Here is a 20,954-nt window from a genome sequence, read left to right on the forward strand (position 1 = left end):
TGGTTGTGAATCTCATGAATCTCGTGTGAGAAAGTTACTAAACACGCACACCGAGTACAAGTAAAACCAGGGACATCGGAATAAGATTTGTGGTTTGTATCAATGTCAGTATCCTAATTGTGATATTATACTATGGATTTTCAAGATGTTACTACTGGGAGGAAGGGGGACATGGAATCTCTATATTGCCTCTTACAACCACGTGTGAATCTAAAATTATCTTAAAAGTTCAATTCAATGAAAATAATGAGGGAAAAAAATGTAAGAGGAAAACACTAGAAGGGAAGAGAAGGGAGAAAAGGAGATTAGAAGGAAAGAAATGTTACAACTATTAGGTTCCAACATTGTGCTACACAACTTTCATTTGCATCGACCTATTCTTATTAGGCCCACATTTTTCAGAGCTTTCAACTTGATCCTTCTGATCCAAATGTAATGCTCTTTCTATACTATAATTCACTTCCTTTTGTATGAAAGAACTCTGGTCAGGGGAGAAGGGGAACACATTGTAAAGAGAAACCTGTATCATCTTACAATAATTAATACCACTCAGGAGAATGTTTTTATACTCAAATTTCTTCCGGACAATTTTAAGCTCCTTATTTCTGAAGCTATAGATCAGAGATTAAGCCAGGTACAACCCTACCCCCACATCTCTTCACACAGCAAACAAACAAACAACAACAACAAAACCCAGAAAATTTTAAAGATAAAATATAATGAAGTACAGAAATTCTAATATTTTCTTACCTTAAACCAGTAGATCATTCTGTACATCACATTTTGGAGACCAGTGACCTATTCCATGGTTTATAATTTTTTGTGGACTAAAACAGTTTTATATAAAGATCATATATATTTTTTAAAAATAAATTTTTATTTTTCAGCATTAAAATCCAAGACTTGGTTGACTTAAAAGACATGTATGCTATACTCAGCCTGGATGAAGAAAATAAAGGTATTGCTTTTTCTGAAGTAGATTGACATTTTATTCCAGTTACAGAGAGTAAGGCTGTGTTTGTTATTGTGTGATTTTCATTCCTTGTAGGAGGAATAAATTTTAACACTCTTCACTAGAGTTTCCTAAAATAATCTCCTTATTTTAGTAATTATGTTGTCATTCTGCTTGACTAGAAAGATATGTCTTCTTTGATCCAGAGATTTATAGTGAATTTTGTTTGTTTGTTTAATTTTTTTATTTTTCCATAGGTTATTGGGGTACAGGTGGTATTTGGTTACATGAGTAAGCTCTTTAATGGTGACTTCTGAGGTTTTGGTACACCCATCATCAAAGCAGTGTACACTGCACCATATTTACAGCCTTTTATCCCCTGACCTCTCCCACATTTCCCCCTCAAGTCCCCAAAGTCTATTGTATCATTCTTATGCCTTTGCATCCTCATAGCTTATCTCCCACATATCGGCGAGAACATATAACGTTTGGTTTTCCATTCCTGAATACTTCACTTAGGATAACAGTCTCCAATCTCATCCAGTTCACTGCAAATGTCACTAATTCATTCCTTTTTATGGTTGAGTATTACTCCATCGTATACATATATACCACAGTTTCTTTATCCACTTGTTGATTGATGGACATTTGGCCTAGTGAATTTTATCCTAATTCTATTGTAAAGTATAAATTCTTATATACAGTCATGCTCCACATAATGATGTTTCTGTCAACAGTGGTCCACATACGTGGTCCATATTTACCTCCCTTTCTCCCTTCCTTCCTTCCTTTCTTTTGATAGAGCCTTGTTTTTTTTGCTCAGGCTTACAATATTATATCTAAACATTGTCTATGTTTAGATATATTTCAGTGTGCAGATACTTATCACTGTGTTACAATTGCCTACAGTATTCAGTACAGTACATGCCATACAAGCTTATAGCCTAGGAGCAATAGGCTATACCATACAGCCTCGGTATGTGGTACTCTATTTTGTCTAGGTTTGTGTAACTATACTCTGTGATGTTCACACAACAACAGAGTCACCTAATGACAGATTTCTTAGAACATATCCCTGTTGTTAAGTGACATGTAACTGTACTTTCCCTTTGAGCCACAGTGAATGAGCCAATGCTCATGTTCTTATGCCAATCCATGGCAAATTTCCTAGTCTAAATAAAAATACTTTAACTAGTAAGGAAAATACTTGAAAATTTTTATGCCTCTGGAAAATATTTGTTTGCTGCCTACAACTGTATATTGTTTTTGAATAACTATTTATGTTGTCGATTATTTCAGGATTGGGTACCTTGTCCTGGACAGATGATGGCCAGTTGCTAGCACTCTCTACCCAAAGGGGGTCACTTCATGTTTTCCTGACCAAGCTTCCTATACTGGGGGATGCCTGCAGCACAAGGATTGCATACCTCACCTCCCTTCTTGAAGTCACCGTAGCCAACCCTGTTGAAGGAGTATGAAAGTGATGTTATTTTTCTTCTATTAATAAAATTAAAATAAGTTTAGCAGTTGATTTACTGTGATTTTCTATATTTTAGGAGCTACCAATCACAGTTTCTGTTGATGTGGAACCCAACTTTGTAGCAGTAGGTCTTTATCATCTGGCTGTAGGCATGAATAATCGAGCTTGGTTTTATGTCCTTGGAGAGAATGGCAAGTCTAAATCTAGTTGTTTATTCTTATCTAGCATATAATTTCTGTTCTTATTTGGGAAGTACTGGAAGTTTCTTTTAAGACCAAGTCTTTCACTCTTTTTTATTCACATATGTCATTCTTAGCTTAAATGGTTTTGTAAGTCTTCTAAAAATTTGCATTATTTTTAGAAAGTTTTTATTCTTTACCTTTGCAGTGAAGGCAGCATAGCATAGTGGGTAGACTATAAGTTTCAGAATTAAAGAGGCCCTGGATTTAATTTCCCCTTCCGCCTCTGTTAGCTAAGTGACTATAGACACATCCTTTACACTTGTGAGCCTTACTCATCTGGAAAATGAGAATACTTCTACTTTTAATGGATCATGAGGAAGAGTAAATGAAATAAAATGTGTGATCTCACTTGGCACAGTGACTTTTTTAAGCAATCCTAAACCTAGTGGGTATTTAATAAATGTTCTGTCTCCCCTTTTATTCTTTGAATGGTAGCTATTAGCATGTGAGGGAAACCTTGTTTTATTTTTTCTTCCCCGGCCTCCTCCCCATCACCTTTCCCCAATTCTAGGTCAGATAACCCTCAAGAATAGAACAAACCTGAAAATTAACCTGTTAAACAGGAAACACCTTAAGTTTCTTGCCACTTAAGGTTTAATTGTTTTGCAAGTGATTTTATTGTCTATTACTTTGTTTCATGTAAACCGTATAGAATGTCTGAAGGGAAATTTCTATGGCAACTAAGATTAAAATGAAATTTAATTTTTAATATTCAATTTAATTGTTTAATCATTTAAGATTAAAATGAAATTTTAAGTTCAGAATATTTTTGCAAAAGCACACATTTGCAAGTGTGTATGAGATAGTTTTACCAATATTTTAATGTGTCGTTTTTTAAAAATTGCTACAGCTGTGAAAAAATTGAAAGATATGGAGTATTTGGGAACAGTAGCCAGTATTTGCCTTCATTCTGACTACGCTGCTGCACTTTCTGAAGGCAAAGTCCAGCTACATTTGGTAAGTATAATTTTGACATCCTGGAGACCTGCTAAGTAAAGTTATGATGAACAGCCTAATGTCTGATTATCATGAATATTGATCAGGAAGCAAGGATATACAGACTAACTAGAAAGCCAGGTATGAGTAAGGAATTAACAAAACCCTTCCCCTTCTATATGAGAAGTTCAGTTGACTTTCTAACCCTGTTCCCCAAAAACCTGATAAATATCAACAGTGCTACTCACAACATCATAGCCTTTTAGTAAATAACAATAATAATAATAATAATAATAATAATTACCCTGTTGGTAAATTGCAGCTAGAAGGAACTATAAGTGAATTGTAAGAACATGATGGGTTCTGCAGTGTGGAAAAAAAAAAAAAAAATGGGAATGCCATACTTTGGGCTTCCTGGAAGATGTTGACTCATATTTGAGCATTTGCATGTGGGGGTCTTTGAAATCATGCCTGCTGAGTTGTGCAAGAGATGTTGGCACCTGTGAAGAGGGGGCTTCTAAATCAGGGCATCTCTCACATCTGTTTCATGGCTCTTTACATCTGGGAAGACAGATTAGCAGTTAGATAGCTGCAGAGCCTGCAGTCAAGACCATTCACACTGAGAGGGACATCTGTGCTAACTTGCTGGCAAGCCGTGGTTCCTGTCTGATAGCTCTCTGACAAAACTGACCTCTGGTAGTCTTGGGAGGCTGAATGTTCAGTTGAATTTGAGAAAACGACACCCCTAAATGTTGTATAACGGGTTTACTCAAATAAATCTGTGAGCCATTATTATTCTTTACATTTTAGATAGAAAGTGAAATCTTGGATGCTCAAGAAGAACGTGAGACTCGGCTTTTCCCAGCAGTGGATGATAAGTGCCGTATCTTATGCCATGCTTTAACTAGTGATTTCCTCATCTATGGTACAGATGTATGTATTGCCTTCTTTATTAGAGAACATTGGGAATTTCTAATTTTTACTTTGTGATCTGAGTCATTTCCTTTTCATACCAGTGTTTTTTCTATATTGAATCCAATATAGTTAATGAAGTTATCTGTGATTAATGATATAATTCATGTGTCTCTTAGCGATGGGGGTACATTCTGAGAAATATGTCGTTGGGCAATTTCGTCATTGTGTGGATGTCATAGAGTGTGCTTACAGGAACCTAGATGGTGCAGCCTACTATACACCTAGCCTGTGTGGTAGAGCCTATTGCCCCCAGGCTACAAACTGGTACAGCAGCATGTGACTGTACCGAATACTACAGGCAACTTTATCACAATGGTATCTAAACACAGAAAAGGTGCAATAAACATATAATGTAAAAATCTTCAAAATGGCATTCCTGGGCTAGGTGCAGTGGCTCATGCCTGTAATCCTAGCACTTTGGGTGGCCAAGGCGGGTGAATCACCTGAGGTCGGGAGTTCAATACCAGCCTGACCAACATGGCAAAACCTTGTCTCTACTAAAAGTACAAAAATTAGCTGGGCATGGTGGCACGCACCTGTAATCTCAGCTACTCAGGAGCCTGAGGCAGGAGAATCGCTTGAACCTGGGTGGCAGAGGCTGCAGCGAGCCAAGATCGCGCCATTAAACTCCAGCTTGGGTGACAGGGTGAGACTCCGTCTCAAAAAAATAAAAAACGGCACGCCTATAGGGCACTTACATGACAGGAGCTTGCAGAACTGGAAATGGCTCTGGGTGAGCGAGTGGTGAGTGAATGTGAAGGGCTACGGCATTACTGTAACTGCTATAGATTTTATCAACACTGTGCACTTAGGGGCACTAAATTTATGTAAAAATTTTTCCTCAACAGTAAATTAACCTTAGCTCACTATAACTTTTTTACTTTATAAGCTTTTAAATTTTTAAAAACTTTTTGACTCTTTTGTAGTAACACTTACCTTAAAACACAAATACATGGTACACTTACTCAAAATATTTTCTTAAATATTTTCTTATATCCTAGTTATAAGTTTTTCTCTGTTTTTCACTTTTTTTAACTTTTAAACTTTTTATAAAAACTAAGACACAAACACACACATTAGCACAGTCCTACATAGGATCGAGATCATCAGTTTCACTGTCTCCCACCTCCGCCTCTTGTTGCACTGGAAGGTCTTCATCGTGAATAACATGCATGGAGTTGTCATCTCCTATGATAACAATGCCGCCTTCTGGGTGCCTCCTGAAGGACCTGGCTGAGGCTGTTTTACAGTTAGCTTTTTAATAAATAGATGTGCACTCCAAATAATAATAAAAAGTATAGTATAATAAATACATAAACAGGCCGGGTGCAGTGGCTTACTCCTGTAATCCTAGCACTTCGAGAGGCCGAGGCAGTGGATCACCTGAGGTCTGGAGTTCGAGATAAGCCTGGCCAACATGGTGAAACCCCATCTCTACTTAAAATACAAAAAATTAGCCAGGTGTGATGTCAGGTGCCTGTAATCCCAGCTACTTGGGAGCCTGAGGCAGGAGAATCACTTGAACCCAGGGGGCAGAAGTTGCAGTGAGCTGAGATCGTGCCATTGCACGTCAGCCTGGGCAACAAGAGCAAAACTCCATCTCAAAAAATAAAAATACATACATACATGCATATACCAGTAACAGTCATTTATTATCATTATCAAGTATTATATACTATACATAATTATATGCACTATCCTTTTATATAACTGGCAGCACACTAGGTTTGTTTACACCAGCATCACTACAAACTTGTGAGTAATGCCTTATGCTTTGACATTATGACATACACGATGTCACTAGGCAATAGGAATTTTTCAGCTCCATACTAATCTTTTGGGACCACCATCACATACACAGTCCATCACTGACCAAAACATTATGTGGTGAATGACTATACATGTGTATATAGAACACGTAGATGGCATGATTTGTTAATATCAGTGTTTTTGTGATTTTAAGCAATTCTGATGGCCTAGTGAAAAGCTCAGCCTTTGGAGCCTGGCAAATCCAGCCTCAAACACCAGTTCTATTACTTGCTAGCTGGTGTTTAACCCCTCCAAGCCTCATTTTCCTTATCTGGGTGCTTTAAGGATTTAATTTGGTGATGAACATAGACAATTCAGCTTCAGATCTCTAATGCCTGCATTTAGTAGGCATTCAGCAAATATTAAAATTAATTGAATATTGAGAATTGGACTTCAATTTCTTGGTCCTTTGAACCATACGTACCCTATATCTCCAAATATTACATTAGCCACATGCACATAACAGTTATAGCATCTTATATTTGTAAACAGTTTTCATAGATTTTTCAAAGCCTATCATACATGTTACCTTGTTCAGTCTGTAAAAGAATTAAGTAAAGTTGGTAGAAAAGGCATTATTTTCTACTTTAACAAAATAGTGGCTGGGCACAGTGGCTCAAACCTATAATCCCAGCATTTTGGGAGGCCGGGGTAGGTGGATCGCTTGAGCTCAGGAGTTTGAGACCAGCCTGGGCAATATGGCGAGACCCCATCTCTAATAAAAATACCAAAAAAAACTGGGTGTGGTGGTGCATGCCTGTGGTCCCAGCTACACAGGAGGCTGAAGTAGGAAGATCACTTGAGTCCCAAGAGTGGAGGTTGCCAGTGAACTGAGATCAAGCCACTACCCTCTGCCTAAGTGACAGAGCAAGACCCCATCTGAAAAACAAAAAACAACAAAGGAAAAGTTATTTACTATTTTAAAAGTTTGCACTTTCTCACATGAAATTATCATTATTATTTTTTAGAGACAGGGTCTCACTCTGTTGCCCAGGCTGGAGTGCAGTGGTGCGATCATAGCTCACTACAGTCTCAACCTCCTGGGCTCGAGCAGTCCTCCTTACTCATCCTCCTGAGTCGCTAGGACTACTGTTGCATGCCACCCCGCCCTGCTAATTTTTAGTTTTTACATTTATTTTTTTTTTCTTTGTTTTTAGAAACAGACCCCCCTTGAAACCTTTTTCTTTTTCTTTTTTTTTTTTTTTAACGGAGTTTCACTCTTGTTACCCAGGCTGGAGTGCAATGGCGCCATCTCGGCTCACCACAACCTCCGCCTCCCGGGTTCAGGCAATTCTCCTGCCTCAGCCTCCTGAGTAGCTGGGATTACAGGCACGCGCCACCATGCCCAGCTAATTTTTTGTATTTTTAGTAGAGACGGGGTTTCACCGTGTTGACCAGGATGATCTCGATCTCTTGACCTTGTGATCCACCCGCCTCGGCCTCCCAAAGTGCTGGGATTACAGGCTTGAGCCACCACGCCCGGCCCAAAACCTTTTTTATATTTTCTTTTTACTTATTTATTTTAGAAACCTGCCATTTATTTATTTATTCACTTACTTACTTATTTATTTTGGGTAAAGACTTGGTCTCACTCTGTTGCTCAGGCTAGCCTTGAACTCCTAGCCTCAAATGATCCTCCTACCTTGGCCTCCTTTTTAAAGCATGCTAGTTGCCATATGAGAGACCTTTTAAAATTTAAGTTTGACCTAAACTAGTAAGTCTTTGAGATAATATACATCAGTAGGGTAGATCTCATATATCAGGTAATTTGGTGATATGGAAAAATACGGAATAGGAAATTTGTATGACACTAACAGTTTATAGAGCCCTGATCTCACTTATTTTATCTCATTATCTATAAAATATGCAGGGAAATTTTCAGGAGGAAGATACTGAAGATGGAGAGGTTAGCAAGTCTGTACCAAAGATGGAACTTAAACTAAGATTTCCTGATGAAAAATCTACTCTTTCCACTATGCCACAATGCTGTTGAAATAAGTGATGTAGTCTGCTCATAAAGCAGTAACTATTCCAGTTTCATTCTTGAGTGATTCAAAAAATATCATGTGTTTTTGTAGCTTTATTGAAGTATAGTTGATATGCAAAAAATGCACTATTGAAGTTTACAATTTGGACAGGCGCAGTGACTCATGCCTGTGACCCCAGCACTTTGGGAGGCCGAGGCAGACTGCCTGAGCTCAGGAGTTTGAGGCCAGCCTGGGCAACATGGTAAAATCCTGTCTGTACTAAAAATACAAAAATTAGCTGAGCATGGTGGCACATGCCTGTAGTTCCAGCTACTTGGGAGGCTGAGGCAGGAGAATCACTTGAGCCTGGGAGGCAGAGGTTGCAGTAAGCCAAGATCATGCCACTACATACAGCCTGGGTGACAGAGCAAGACTCTGTCTCCAAAAAAACAAATACATTAAAATTTAAAAGTGTACAATTTGATAGGTTTTGACATATGTATACACCCATGAAGCACCATCACTTCAGTTAAAATAGTGAACATGGTCGAGCGCAGTGGCTCAAGCCTGTAATCCCAGCACTTTGGGAGGCCCAGGTGGGTGGATCACTTGAGGTTAGGAGTTCAAGACCAGCCTGACCAACATGATAAAACCCCGTCTCTGTTAAAAATACAAAAATTAGCTGGGCATGGTGGCACATGTCTGTAATCCCAGCTACTCAGAAGGCTGATGCAGAAGAATCACTTGAACCCAGAAGATGGAGTTTGTAGTGAGCTGAGATGGTGCCATTGCACCCCAGTCTAGGTGACAAGAGCAAAACTGCTTCTCAAAAAAAAAAAAAAGAAACAAATAGTGAACATACCCCTCACCCCCAAAAGTTTTCTCGTGCTCCTTAATGATTCCTTCCTCTCATCTCTCCCCACCCCATGCTTTTTCTGTCACTATAAATGTAATAAATGTTTGTATATTCTAGAGTTTTATATAAATGGAAACAAAGTATGTACTCCTTTTTGTCTTTTATTCAACATTTTTTTGAGATGCATTATGCTGTTGTGTGTGTCAGTAATTCATTTCTTTTTATTGCTGAGTAGTAGTAGTCTATAGTATGCATATATCACAATTTGCTTGTCCAAGAAGTTATAGGTGAACATTTGAGTTATGTCCAGTTTGTGGTATTTACAAAAAAAGCCCTTAACATTCATGTTCAAGTCTTTGTATGGACCTATGTTTTGTTTCCTTCTGGATAAATGCTTAGAAGTGGAATGGCTGTACATATGGCATTTGTATCTTTAACTTTTTGAGAAACTGGCAAACTGTTCTCTAAATTGATTGTTCCATTTTACATTCCTATCAACAGTGTATGAGTGTTCCAGTTCCTCTATATCCTCACCAAGATGTGTCATGATCAGTCTTTTTCATTTTAGCCACTCTAATAGATATGTAGTGGTACCATTGTTCTTTTAATTTGCATTCCTAATGAACTAATGATGTGGCATTTAACATATGTTTATTTGCTTTCTTTGGTGAAGTGTTATCTTTGGTGAAGTGTCTGTTCAAATTTTTTGACCAATTTTTGATTGAGTTGTTTTATTGATTTATGAGAGTTCTTTATATATATTTGGATTCAACTCCTTTATCAGATGTATGCTTTGCAAATATTTTCTTCCAGCGTAGTTTGTATTTTTATTCTTTTAACAGTGTCTTTCAAAGAGAAGATATTCTTTAAATGTTTACACAGTCCAGTTTATCAATTTATGTTTTCATGGATCATGCATTTGGTGTCATATCTAAGAAATCTGTCTAACCCAAGGTCACAAAATTTTTTTCTATGTTTTCTTCTAGAAATTTTATAGTTTTATGTTTTACATTTAGGTCCATGATACTTTGAGTTAAATTTTGTTTATGCCATGAGGTATAGATCAGTTTTTGTAAATGATATCCAGCTGTTGCAGCACCATTTGTTGAAAGATTATCCTTCTCTATCTTGGCCTGAATAGAAGTCCAGAATGTCATCTTTTTTTAAATTTTAATTAAACTTTCTATTTTGAGATCCTTGTAAAATTCACATCCAGTTATAAGAAACAGTGCAGAGAGAAGTCCTAGGTACCCCTTTACCTAGTTTCCTGTAGTGGTAACATCACAACCAGGATATTGACATTAGTACAGTCAACATACAGAACAATTCTATTACCACAAGGATCCCTCATGTTGCTGGTTTATAGCCACTTCCCTCTTTCCGCCATCCCATTCTTAACACCTGGTAACTAATAACTTGTTCTCCATTTCCATAATATTCTCCATATCCATAATGTTGCCATTTCAGTAATGTTGTATAAATGGAATTGCACAGTATGAAATGTTTTGAGATTGGCTTTTTTTCACTCAGCATACTTCTCTGGAGATTCATCTAAGTTGTGTGTATCCATAGTTTGTTCATTTTGTTGTTGATTCATATTCCATGGTACGGATGTACCAGCTTAACATTCACCCATTGAAGGGCATATGGATTGACTGCTAAATGGAGTTTCTTTTTGAGGTGATGAAATGTTTTAATATTGATTATGATGAAGTATGGCACAACTTGGTGAATACAAAAAACCATGGAGTTGTATACTTTAGAGGGTGAATTGTGTAAGATATAAATTATATCAGTAAAGCTGTTTAAAAAATAAGAGTAAAAGTACAGGCATCTTTAAAATAGGAAAAAGAATCAGTTGGGCATATGTATGTCAATTTTAGGCTTCTGTTCCATTGATCTGTGTTTCTGTTCTTCTAGCAGTACTACACAGTCTTGATTACTATAGCTATAAAAAGAAAGCCTTAAAATTGGGTAGACTGATTTCCCACTATATTTTCAAAATTGTTTTAGCTCTTCTAGTTTCTTTATCAGTCTGTGTAAATTTTAGAATAATTGTGTGTATATCTAGAAAAAAAAATCTTGTTGAGATTGCTTTTATTAGAATGATATTAAACCTTTATATCAGATGGGAATAATTAACATGTTAACTTCCCATCCATGAACATAGTATACCTCTCCATTTAGTTAAATCTTTTATGCCTTTCATTAGTGTTTGGTAATTTTCAGCATACAAGTCCTGGGCATGTTTTTTTAAAATTTATACCCAAGTATCTCATTTTTTGAGTAATTGTAAATGGTATTGCATTTTTAATTTTGGTATCTACACTTTCATTGCTAATATATATTCAGTTGATTCTATCAGTTGGGATTGCTGTCTTAAAATTAATTTTCTAATTTATCGATTAGCAAAAAAATGTGCTATTAATTGCTATTTGAAAGTTACTCCTATATAATAGGGGTATTTCTAGCAAGTAGGAAATTTAAAAATCAATTATGGTTTAATATCACTAAGAATGTTAGAATTAATGGACTGTTCAATCACAGGTACATTCCCATTTTATTTAATTTATTTATTTATTTATTTTGAATTGGAGTTTCACTCTGTCGCCAGGCTGGAGTGTGAATGACATCATCTCCACTCACTGCAACCTCTGCTACCTGGGCTGAAGCAATTCTCCTGCCTCAGCCTCCCGAGTAGCTGGGATTACAGGCGCCTGCCACCATGCCTGGATTAATTTTTGTATTTTTAGTAGAGACTGGGTTTCACCATATTGGTCAGGCTGGTCTCTTGGGCAGGTTGGTCTCCAACTCCTGACCTCATGATCCACCTGCCTCAGTCTCCCAAAGTGCTGGGATTACAGGCATGAGCCACCACGCCTGGCTTTTCCCCATTTTATTTATTTTCTTCAGTCTGTACCTTTGACATATGCTAAATATTATTCATAGATGCTTCATCAAAAACATTACATTTTTCTCTTAAAATTGGGAAGTACATTTAATTTAAATGTTGGAAGTTAGTATTTCCTTGACTAACTTTTATATTTTCATGACTGGATTTTTTTTTTTTTTTTTAGACTGGTGTCATTCAGTATTTCTACATTGAAGACTGGCAATTTGTTAATGATTATCGACATCCTGTTAGTGTGAAAAAGATTTTTCCTGACCCTAATGGGACCGGATTAGTTTTCATTGATGAGAAAAGTGATGGATTTGTCTACTGTCCAGTAAGTCTGGAACATTTTTAAATGTTTATTTTTTGAAATGCAACATAGGAAAAAAATGTGTGTTTAAAGTCTATCTCATGTAAAATTTTCTATTAATTAGTGCCAAGATTGTAGTTCCTTGCTATCATCTTCATGATATCATGTTTATGATAGATTTTTCATGACTATATGAAGAAAACTTTTTCCATTATTCTGTAATTTTTCATAGTGGCCATCCCAGAAAGATTTTTAATGGGAAAAAATAGTTATTATATTTATACCACTTTCAACCACATCGTGTACTTACAGCACAATACAATAATTACAGTGTATCTCCCTGTATGACTTTTCTCTCTTGATAGGCAGTAAGTTATCTGTCCTTCCTGCCCACCTCAGTTGATTTTCCTCTTTCCTTAAAGATCCTGAGCACAAAGAAAAAGTATTTCTGTATTAGATAATTAAAAACGCATGAACCCATTTTAAAAATCCATCACTCATATTTTTAAACATCCTTAACTTTTTTGAAAATAGATTTTGAAAAAAGGAGATGTGCCTTTACATTAGTTACTATAATTGGATTTTTCATTTACTTTTTATATCCAGTTAATGGTTTACTATATTCTTGGTCAAATTCACATAAAGTACAGCTGCTTTACTGTACTTTATGGACCCATGGTTCATGGACCCATCCTTAACACTGTTTCCAGGTGCCTAGATCTCACTGTGGTGTCCCCTCAATGTAAACAGCCTGCTCCTCACTGCTGCACTTCCCTTGATACAAAGACTTAACTTCCTCCCCATGCCCACCCTGTCTTCCTTTCCTTCTCTTTCTTTTCCTTTCCTTTCCCTTCCCCTTCCCTTCCCTTCCTTTCCTTCTCTTCTCTTTTTTTTTTTTTTTTTTTGAGACAGAATCTTGCTCTGTTGCCAGGCTGGAGTACAATGGCGCTATCTCGGCTCACTGCAACCTCTGCCTCCTGGGTTCAAGCAATTTTCCTGCCTCAGCCTCCCGAATATTGGGGACTACAGGTGCATGCCACCACGCCCAGCTAATTTTTGTATTTTTAGTAGAGACAGAGTTTCACCATTTTGGCCAGAATGGTCTTGATGTCTTGACCTCATGATCCTGCCTTGGCCTCCTAAAGTGCTGGGATTACAGGCGTGAGCCACTGCACCTGGCCTCCTTCTCTTTTCTTTCTTTATTTGACAAATATAACAAATTTCCACAGATGTACCTGGATTATATGTGCCAGATTCCTAATTTGCTAGTTCTTACTCAACGCATTCCTCTCCTAATCGCAAAGCAAATGAGGAAAGATGCAGTAAATGAAGGTAAACCTTGAATTCCCTCTACTTAATATGGAAATCCCACCTTGAATAGGTTTCCTTTCTGTAACAGGGAACTAATTAGAGCTGCCTTGAATTTCCCCCGTGTGGGTTTTCCACAGTTAGAAACTGTGGCTTAGACAGGATATACAAGAAAGTAGGAGGGTAAATCAGGTGTCTGTCAGGAGTTAAAGTCAGAAATAGGGTGTGGCTGCTAGGAAAAGGCTAAGGAGTCAAATTAGCCTTAAACAAGGTGATTTCTTTCATTTTTTACTTTCTCCATTTACAATTCTCTTTTTCTTGATGATTTCTGTTAAAGAGCTCTCACTTTGATTGGATTTCCAGTTTTCCTGTCTATCTAAGATGGAGACAGTTCTAGTACCTACTTTGTAGGATTGTTAAATGAAAAGTAAATAGGATGATGCATGTAAGCTTTTAGTACAGTGTTAGCCATGTAATAAGCACTCAACAAACAGTTACCCTTTTTAAAAAAAAGTTTGGCCACTAGTCCAGTGGCACTGGTGTGCTCATCTATACGAAGGGAGAATCAGTATAACATAGTGGTTAGAAGCAGAGACTCAGGAGCCAGACTGCCTGTGTTCAAATACTGGCTCGTCAGCTTACTAGCTGTGTAACTTTGGGCAGATTTCTCTGTACTTAAGTTTTCTTCCTCTGTAAAATGGGACTAATAATAGTATCTGTCTTTTAGAGTAGAGAGTTAGAATTAAATGAGGTAATTAATACAATATCTTGTAAGCAGCACTGTCCGATGGAAATATAATGTGAACCACATATATAATTTAAAATTTTCTATTAGCAACATTTTTAAAGTGATAAACAGGCAAAATTAATTTTAATATATTTAATTTAACCCTTGAGGAATCGCCACACTGTCTTCCACAGTGGTTGAACTAATTTACATTCCCAACAGCAGTGTAAAAGCATTCCTGTTTCTCCATGGCCTTGCCAGCATCTGTTGTTTCTTGACTTTTAATAATCGCCATTCTGACTGGTGTGAGATAGTATCTCAATATCACCATTTCAATGGATAACTGAGTATAAAAAATATTAATGAGATATTTTACAGTCTTTTTTTCATGTGAACTCTGAGATCGAGTGTGTAGTTTATACTTAAATATATCTCAATTTGGACTTGGCACATTTCAATGCTTAATAAGTACGTCTGGCTACAAGTAGATATTATAATAGCAACTACTATATTAAATAACACAGCTTGTAGTATTAATTATTATTTGCAGGAATTTTATATTTCATTCGTATTTTGACAGGAAGATAGAGTAGGAAGAGGCAGATATTTTTCAGTTCCCCATTCAGGATATGTATCAGCCTATCTGCCTGAGTTCACAGGAATTGTATAGACTGATTTTTATGAATAGCTTATTTAGTATAATATTACAGTCAGCCCTCTCTATCTGTGGGTTCCTCATCTATGGATTCAACCAACTGTGAATCAAAAATATTCAGGGAAAAAAATGGATGGATTTGTCTATGCTAAACCTGTGCAGAAAATTTTTCCTGTCTATATTCCCAATACAGCATGACAATTATTTACATAGCATTTATACTATATGAGGTATTAGAAGTAATCTAGAGATGATTTAAAGTATAAGAGAGGGTATACATAGGTTATACACAAATATTATACCATTTTATGTCAGGGATTTGGGCAGCTATGGGTTTTGTTATCTGCAGGAGATCCTGGAACCAATCTCATGGATGTTGAGGGGTGATTACACATTTATGTTTGTTGACGTGCATTTTAGAGAAGTCTTTTGAAATAAAGCATCCCTAGTGTAATTTACTTTAATCATGTGAATTAATTTGTTTCTTAATACCCAGTATTATCGAATACTCACTGTTATTGAAAAATTTCTAAACACAAGTGACAAGTGTGTTCATAGTTTAAATTTCTGTCATCTTGAGCATCTTTAATTTTTTTTCCTTACCCTGAAGCTTTGTATCTGGACTGGTGGGTTCTCCTACAAATTTGCCAGATTTTGGATCAAACCTTGTATTTGCCAAATAACTATAGTTTTTTTCAAGCCAGATCTAGGATAGGAATGGAAAAAGAAACTTCCCTTCCAGTTGTTGTTATAGTGATGTTAGGTTGAATATGACTTGCTAAGTTAAGCCAGCTAAGGCTACAAACAGGCTTCTACCATGGCAAATGATAATCATTTAAGCACAGACTTGGGGCAAATCTGTAAATCTTATTTTGTAGGTTAATGACGCTACCTATGAGATTCCAGATTTTTCACCAACCATTAAAAGTGTTCTTTGGGAAAACTGGTCAACGGATAAAGGTGTATTTATTGCTTATGATGACGATAAGGTATACACTTATGTCTTTCACAAGGACACTATACAAGGTACTAAATCTCTTTTTTGTATATTCACTGATAAATGAATTTTCCCATTGCAGTAAAAATAAAACATTCCTTTCTGATGTTTGTGCTATTAGCTTTCAGCATTAAGATGTCTCTTTTATAATGTAGGAGCCAAGGTTATTTTGGCTGGTAGCACCAAAGTTCCTTTTGCTCATAAACCTTTGCTGCTATATAATGGAGAGTTGACTTGCCAAACACAGAGTGGAAAAGTAAACAGCATCTACCTTAGCACCCATGGCTTTCTCAACAACTTAAAAGATACGGGGCCTAACGAACTGAGACCAATGCTGGCACAGACTTTAATGCTAAAAAGGTAGGCTTTCAAACACTTCTCTTGGAACTTCTCATTTGCTTTTGTGATTTTAAAGGTCAAATCCTATAATTATTTTATTGCTTTATTCTTTCTCCTTGCAAGAATTTTTTTTATTTTTTGTAAATGTAGAGATGCAAGTGCAGTTGTACAGCATGTGTATAGTGCATATGCTGAAGTCTGGGCTTTTAATGTACCCATCCACACAATAATGAACATTGTACCCAATAGGTATTATTTTATCCCTCAACCCTGTCCCCCGTCCCATCTTTTGGAGTTTCCAGTGTCTATTACTCCACCTGCATGTCCATGTGTACCCATCGTTTACCTCCCACTTATCAGTGAGAATATGCAGTTTTTTACTTTGGGGCATTTCACTTAGGATAATGACCTCGAATTCCATCTATATTGCTTCAAAAGACATGATTTCATTCTTTTTTATGGCTGAGTAGTATTCCATGATGTATATATCTATATATACATATCACTTTTTAAAATTTAGTCATATGTTGATGGATACTTAGGTTGATTCCATGACTTTGCTATTGTGAACAGTGCTGCAGTAAACATACGAGTATAGGTGTCTTTTTGATAAAATGTCAGATCCTGTAGATGGAGATAACAGTACATCCCTTGTTCATTTCACAGGGATATTGTGAGGCTCAGCTAAGATAGTGAACTGTTTTTATTATGAGTACTTTATTATAAGAAAAGCCCTTAAGAACAAAACAGTTTCTAAGCTTCCAAAGAGCCCAGTTATTGTCAAATCCTAACAAACATAATTATTTCAACAATATCTCGATTTTATCATAATGAAGTTTGATTTTGCTTTGCTTATAATTTCCTTTTCCTGTTTTTTTTTTTCTCTTATCTCCTAGAGCCACTGAGAATTCCTTTGACGTTCTAATTCCTCCAAGCCTTTCTTAAATGTTACTGTTTATTGGGGCCTCATGAGTTTCCTTCTCTTCTTATTCTAATTATTTTTCCTGAGTGAATCTCCTCTACTTAACATGGCTTCACATACCACCCATATGAAGCTGGCTCTAAAATCTGTATCTTTACCTTAAACCTATACTTACACTGCCTACCAGTCATATGTAAGTCTATGAGCTCTTCAAACTTGCCCTTTCTAAAACTGAGCACATCAGTTTCCACAGTCCCCTATTTTCCCTCACTCTAATTACGTATACACATGCCTTAACACACACAAACACCAGCTCCTTTTCTCCTCCTGTGTTCCCTTGTCTTTACCCAGGCACTCACTGGAATAATGTGTAATGTAACTAACCACTTCCCAACTGCTCTGTCTGCCCGTAGCCTAGTAACAATCTAATCTGTTCCCCACATACTTTTGAAAATATGATTTGACCCTCTCATTTCGTTCTCAAGATCCTTCAGTGACTTCCTATTGCCTTTACAAACAAATCCAAATTCCTAGAGGACCTCACATGACATACTTGGTACTTAATGATTTAAGACCTGCTCAACTGCCTTCACTCAACTACCTCTCTGTTTCACCAGCTGCTGAAATTGCGTATATTTCATAATTCTTCCTGGAATGCCCATTCTTTCCCTATCTCTGAATGTAGTAACCCCTCGTTCTTCACCCATCACCCATTAGTGGAGTCATCTCCTGCTCCAGGAAGCCTTCTCCAACTTCCCCACTGCCACAGGTAGTCAGTCCTGCTTGGTGTCTTCCTGATGTGTTGCCTCAGAGTCAGGATGCTGTATACACGGTGGTTTAGAGCACATCATCACTTGCCTCTGTGTGACTTGGGCTAGTCTTTGAAGCCTCACTTTCCTAATCTATAAAGGAGAAATAATATCTAGTGGGTCAGGTTATTAGGGTAAGAGAATTTATGCAAAAGACTTAGCACAAAGATTGACCTATTGTAAGTACTCAGTGACCTCTGTCATAGTATATTATAGTCATTTGTTTCCTTATCTGTCTCTTCCACCTTCCCCAATTGTGATTGCCTTAAGGACAGCAACTGTGGTTGATTTTTGTATCATGTTTCCAAGCATATAACAGAAGCTCGGTAAATGTGTGTTGGTTGAAAAAAAAATGGATAGGTGAATAGATAAATGGATGGATAAACAGATAGATGGATGTAACATATCTACTCGTGTAGAGGTTCCACAACATATTCACTTGTATAGAGGTTCCACACAAAGTTTAATTGGCATTTATGTTCATGTTTTAAACCAGAGGTCAGAAAACCTTTTCTGTCATGGGCCAAATAGTAAATATCTCAGGCTTTAAGGGCCATGGGGTCTCTGTCGCAGCTACTCAGGCCGGCTGTTGGAGCATGAAAGCGGCCACAGACAATCCACTGAAGAGTGGGCTGGTGAGTGGCTGTGTTCCTCTCAAGAAGTATTTTCAAAACAGCAGTTGACTAGATTTGGCCCATAGTTTGCTGACCCCTGTTTTAAACTTCTAAATTTATAGGAATAGATTACTAATTTTATTAGACTTATGTGAGAACAAAAATAATTTTTATCTATGTGTGAAATAAAAGGAAATAAATGAATAGAATTAGTTTAGTTGTTAATTGAACAGGCTGGTTACAGAGAGTAGATTTAGATTAATAAAAATTCAGGGAAAAACACATCGGTATTAAAAAGGAAGAAAGCTTAAGTGTTTTTTCATTACTTGCAAATGACAATTACAGGTTAAGAAAGGTTTTAGACAGTTTATCTGGGTGAGGCACACTGTTAGATGACATGTAGTCTGAAAATTGCCTAGTATGTGGCAAGTGGAGCGTTCTGATTAAGCTTATGTACTTACATCCCAGGTTTTCTGATGCTTGGGAATTGTGCAGGATTCTGAATGATGAGGCTGCCTGGAACGAATTGGCCCAAGCTTGTCTATATCACATGGAAGTGGAGTTTGCAATCCGTGTTTATCGGAGAATTGGAAATGTTGGCATAGTGATGTCCTTGGAACAAATAAAGGTAAACAGCATGTTACAGAATTATCAAGTTAAGTTTTAAATGCTATTTTAAGTTAAATGCAGTCTAAATTTCTACATTTAATCTTACCTAATTCTTAAACAAGTGAGTTGATAGAACATCACCACTTCCTACTGATCAAAGTCCTTAAAAAAAAAAAAAAAGCTAAACCCTTGTATTTCTTCTCATCAAAATTGCTTTTATTTGTAGGGAATAGAGGACCGAAATCTTTTGGCAGGACATCTTGCCATGTTTACCAACGATTTTAACCTGGCTCAGGACCTGTACCTTGCATCTAGCTGTCCTATTGCTGCCCTGGAGGTATGGCAGCAAATAAGAGTGGAAATGGTGTAAGAGGTATCCAGTGGGAAAAAAAGGGAGAGGAATTGGGCGCCAGGCGCAGTGGTTCATGCCTGTAATCCTAGCACTTTGGGAGGCCGAGGTGGGTGGATCGCCTGAGATCAGGAGTTCAAGACCAGCCTGACCAACATGATGAAACTTCATCTCAACTAAAAATACAGAAATTAGCTGGATATGGTGGCATGTGCTTGTAATCCCAGCTCCTCGAGAGGCTGAGACAGGAAAATTGCTTGAACCTAAGAGACAGAGGTTGCAGCAAGCCTGTAATCCCAGCCACTTGGAGGCTGAAGCAGGAGAATCCCTTGAACCTGGGAGGCTGAGGTTGCAGTGATCCAAGATTACACCACTGTACTCCAGCCTAGGGGACAGAGTGAGACTCCATCTCAAAAAAATGAAAGATCATAAGAAAATGCAAAGGAGGATCACCTCTTCTGTGTAATTAAAATTTCTCAGCATAGACACTACAAGCCTTCCCCTTCCTAAAATTCAAACATATCTGTTTAATGACCCCTGAGTACTCATTAATTATAATATGAATCATTATAATCATAATTCAAAAAATATGTTTATTCTGCATTTTGTGGAGGTATAAACTGCATGGTATTATAACATTACCAAGTTAAATCTAAATGTATCCAACGAAAACAGATTGCATAAATTACAAAAGCATATAAAGGAAAAATATTACCATATATTGAGTGCTCACATGGGCCAGGTGCTTTTCTAAGCACTTGACTTATATTATTAACTCATTTAACCCTCACAACAGTCCTATGAGATAGAGTTGTTTTTTTCTGTTTTCCAGATGGGAAAACTGAAGCACATTTATCCTTATTGTATGAAATTCTGTTGTGTGTTGTGAGCTAAGGGCTAGTGTACCATTACTGGTTTCCCAGAGGTGAGCATTGCAGGAAAGGGCCTAGAGCAGGATGAAGGACCTAGTTAGTTCAAGGGCAGGGAAGGAGGGAAATGTGGCAATATAGACTAGCAGTGAGGAGCATGGACTTCACAATCAGACATGTCTGGGTTCAAATTCCAGCTCTGTGCAATCTTCAACAAGTTATTTAACCTTTCTGAGCCCTAGATCCTATTTCTTTAAAGTAGGAATAACAATACAGTACCTAGCCCACGGGATAGTTGTAAAGATTTAAAAGTGAGTGAGATCTTTTAGCTCAATG

The 20,954-nt window shown here is 37.1% G+C and overlaps 1 protein-coding gene across 7 annotated transcripts in view; it reads left to right on the forward strand.

The window, feature by feature from the left end:
• WDR19 (WD repeat domain 19) overlaps positions 1-20,954 on the forward strand; it is a 107,127-nt gene that overhangs the window by 30,961 nt on the left and 55,212 nt on the right. For all 7 annotated transcript variants that reach the window (XM_032271972.1, XM_032271981.1, XM_032271990.1 and 4 more), the window contains 10 exons: positions 888-958; positions 2,252-2,424; positions 2,509-2,623; positions 3,525-3,631; positions 4,421-4,543; positions 12,295-12,444; positions 15,989-16,136; positions 16,263-16,467; positions 19,260-19,419; positions 19,627-19,737. In XM_032271972.1, the coding sequence (XP_032127863.1) occupies positions 888-958; positions 2,252-2,424; positions 2,509-2,623; positions 3,525-3,631; positions 4,421-4,543; positions 12,295-12,444; positions 15,989-16,136; positions 16,263-16,467; positions 19,260-19,419; positions 19,627-19,737 (1,363 nt within the window). The remainder of the gene's footprint in view (positions 1-887; positions 959-2,251; positions 2,425-2,508; positions 2,624-3,524; positions 3,632-4,420; positions 4,544-12,294; positions 12,445-15,988; positions 16,137-16,262; positions 16,468-19,259; positions 19,420-19,626; positions 19,738-20,954) is intronic.

This window comes from Sapajus apella, unplaced genomic scaffold (genome assembly GCF_009761245.1).
Source record: "Sapajus apella isolate SASKATOON/1434 unplaced genomic scaffold, GSC_monkey_1.0 scaffold5, whole genome shotgun sequence".
NCBI classification, from domain to species: domain Eukaryota; kingdom Metazoa; phylum Chordata; class Mammalia; order Primates; family Cebidae; genus Sapajus; species Sapajus apella.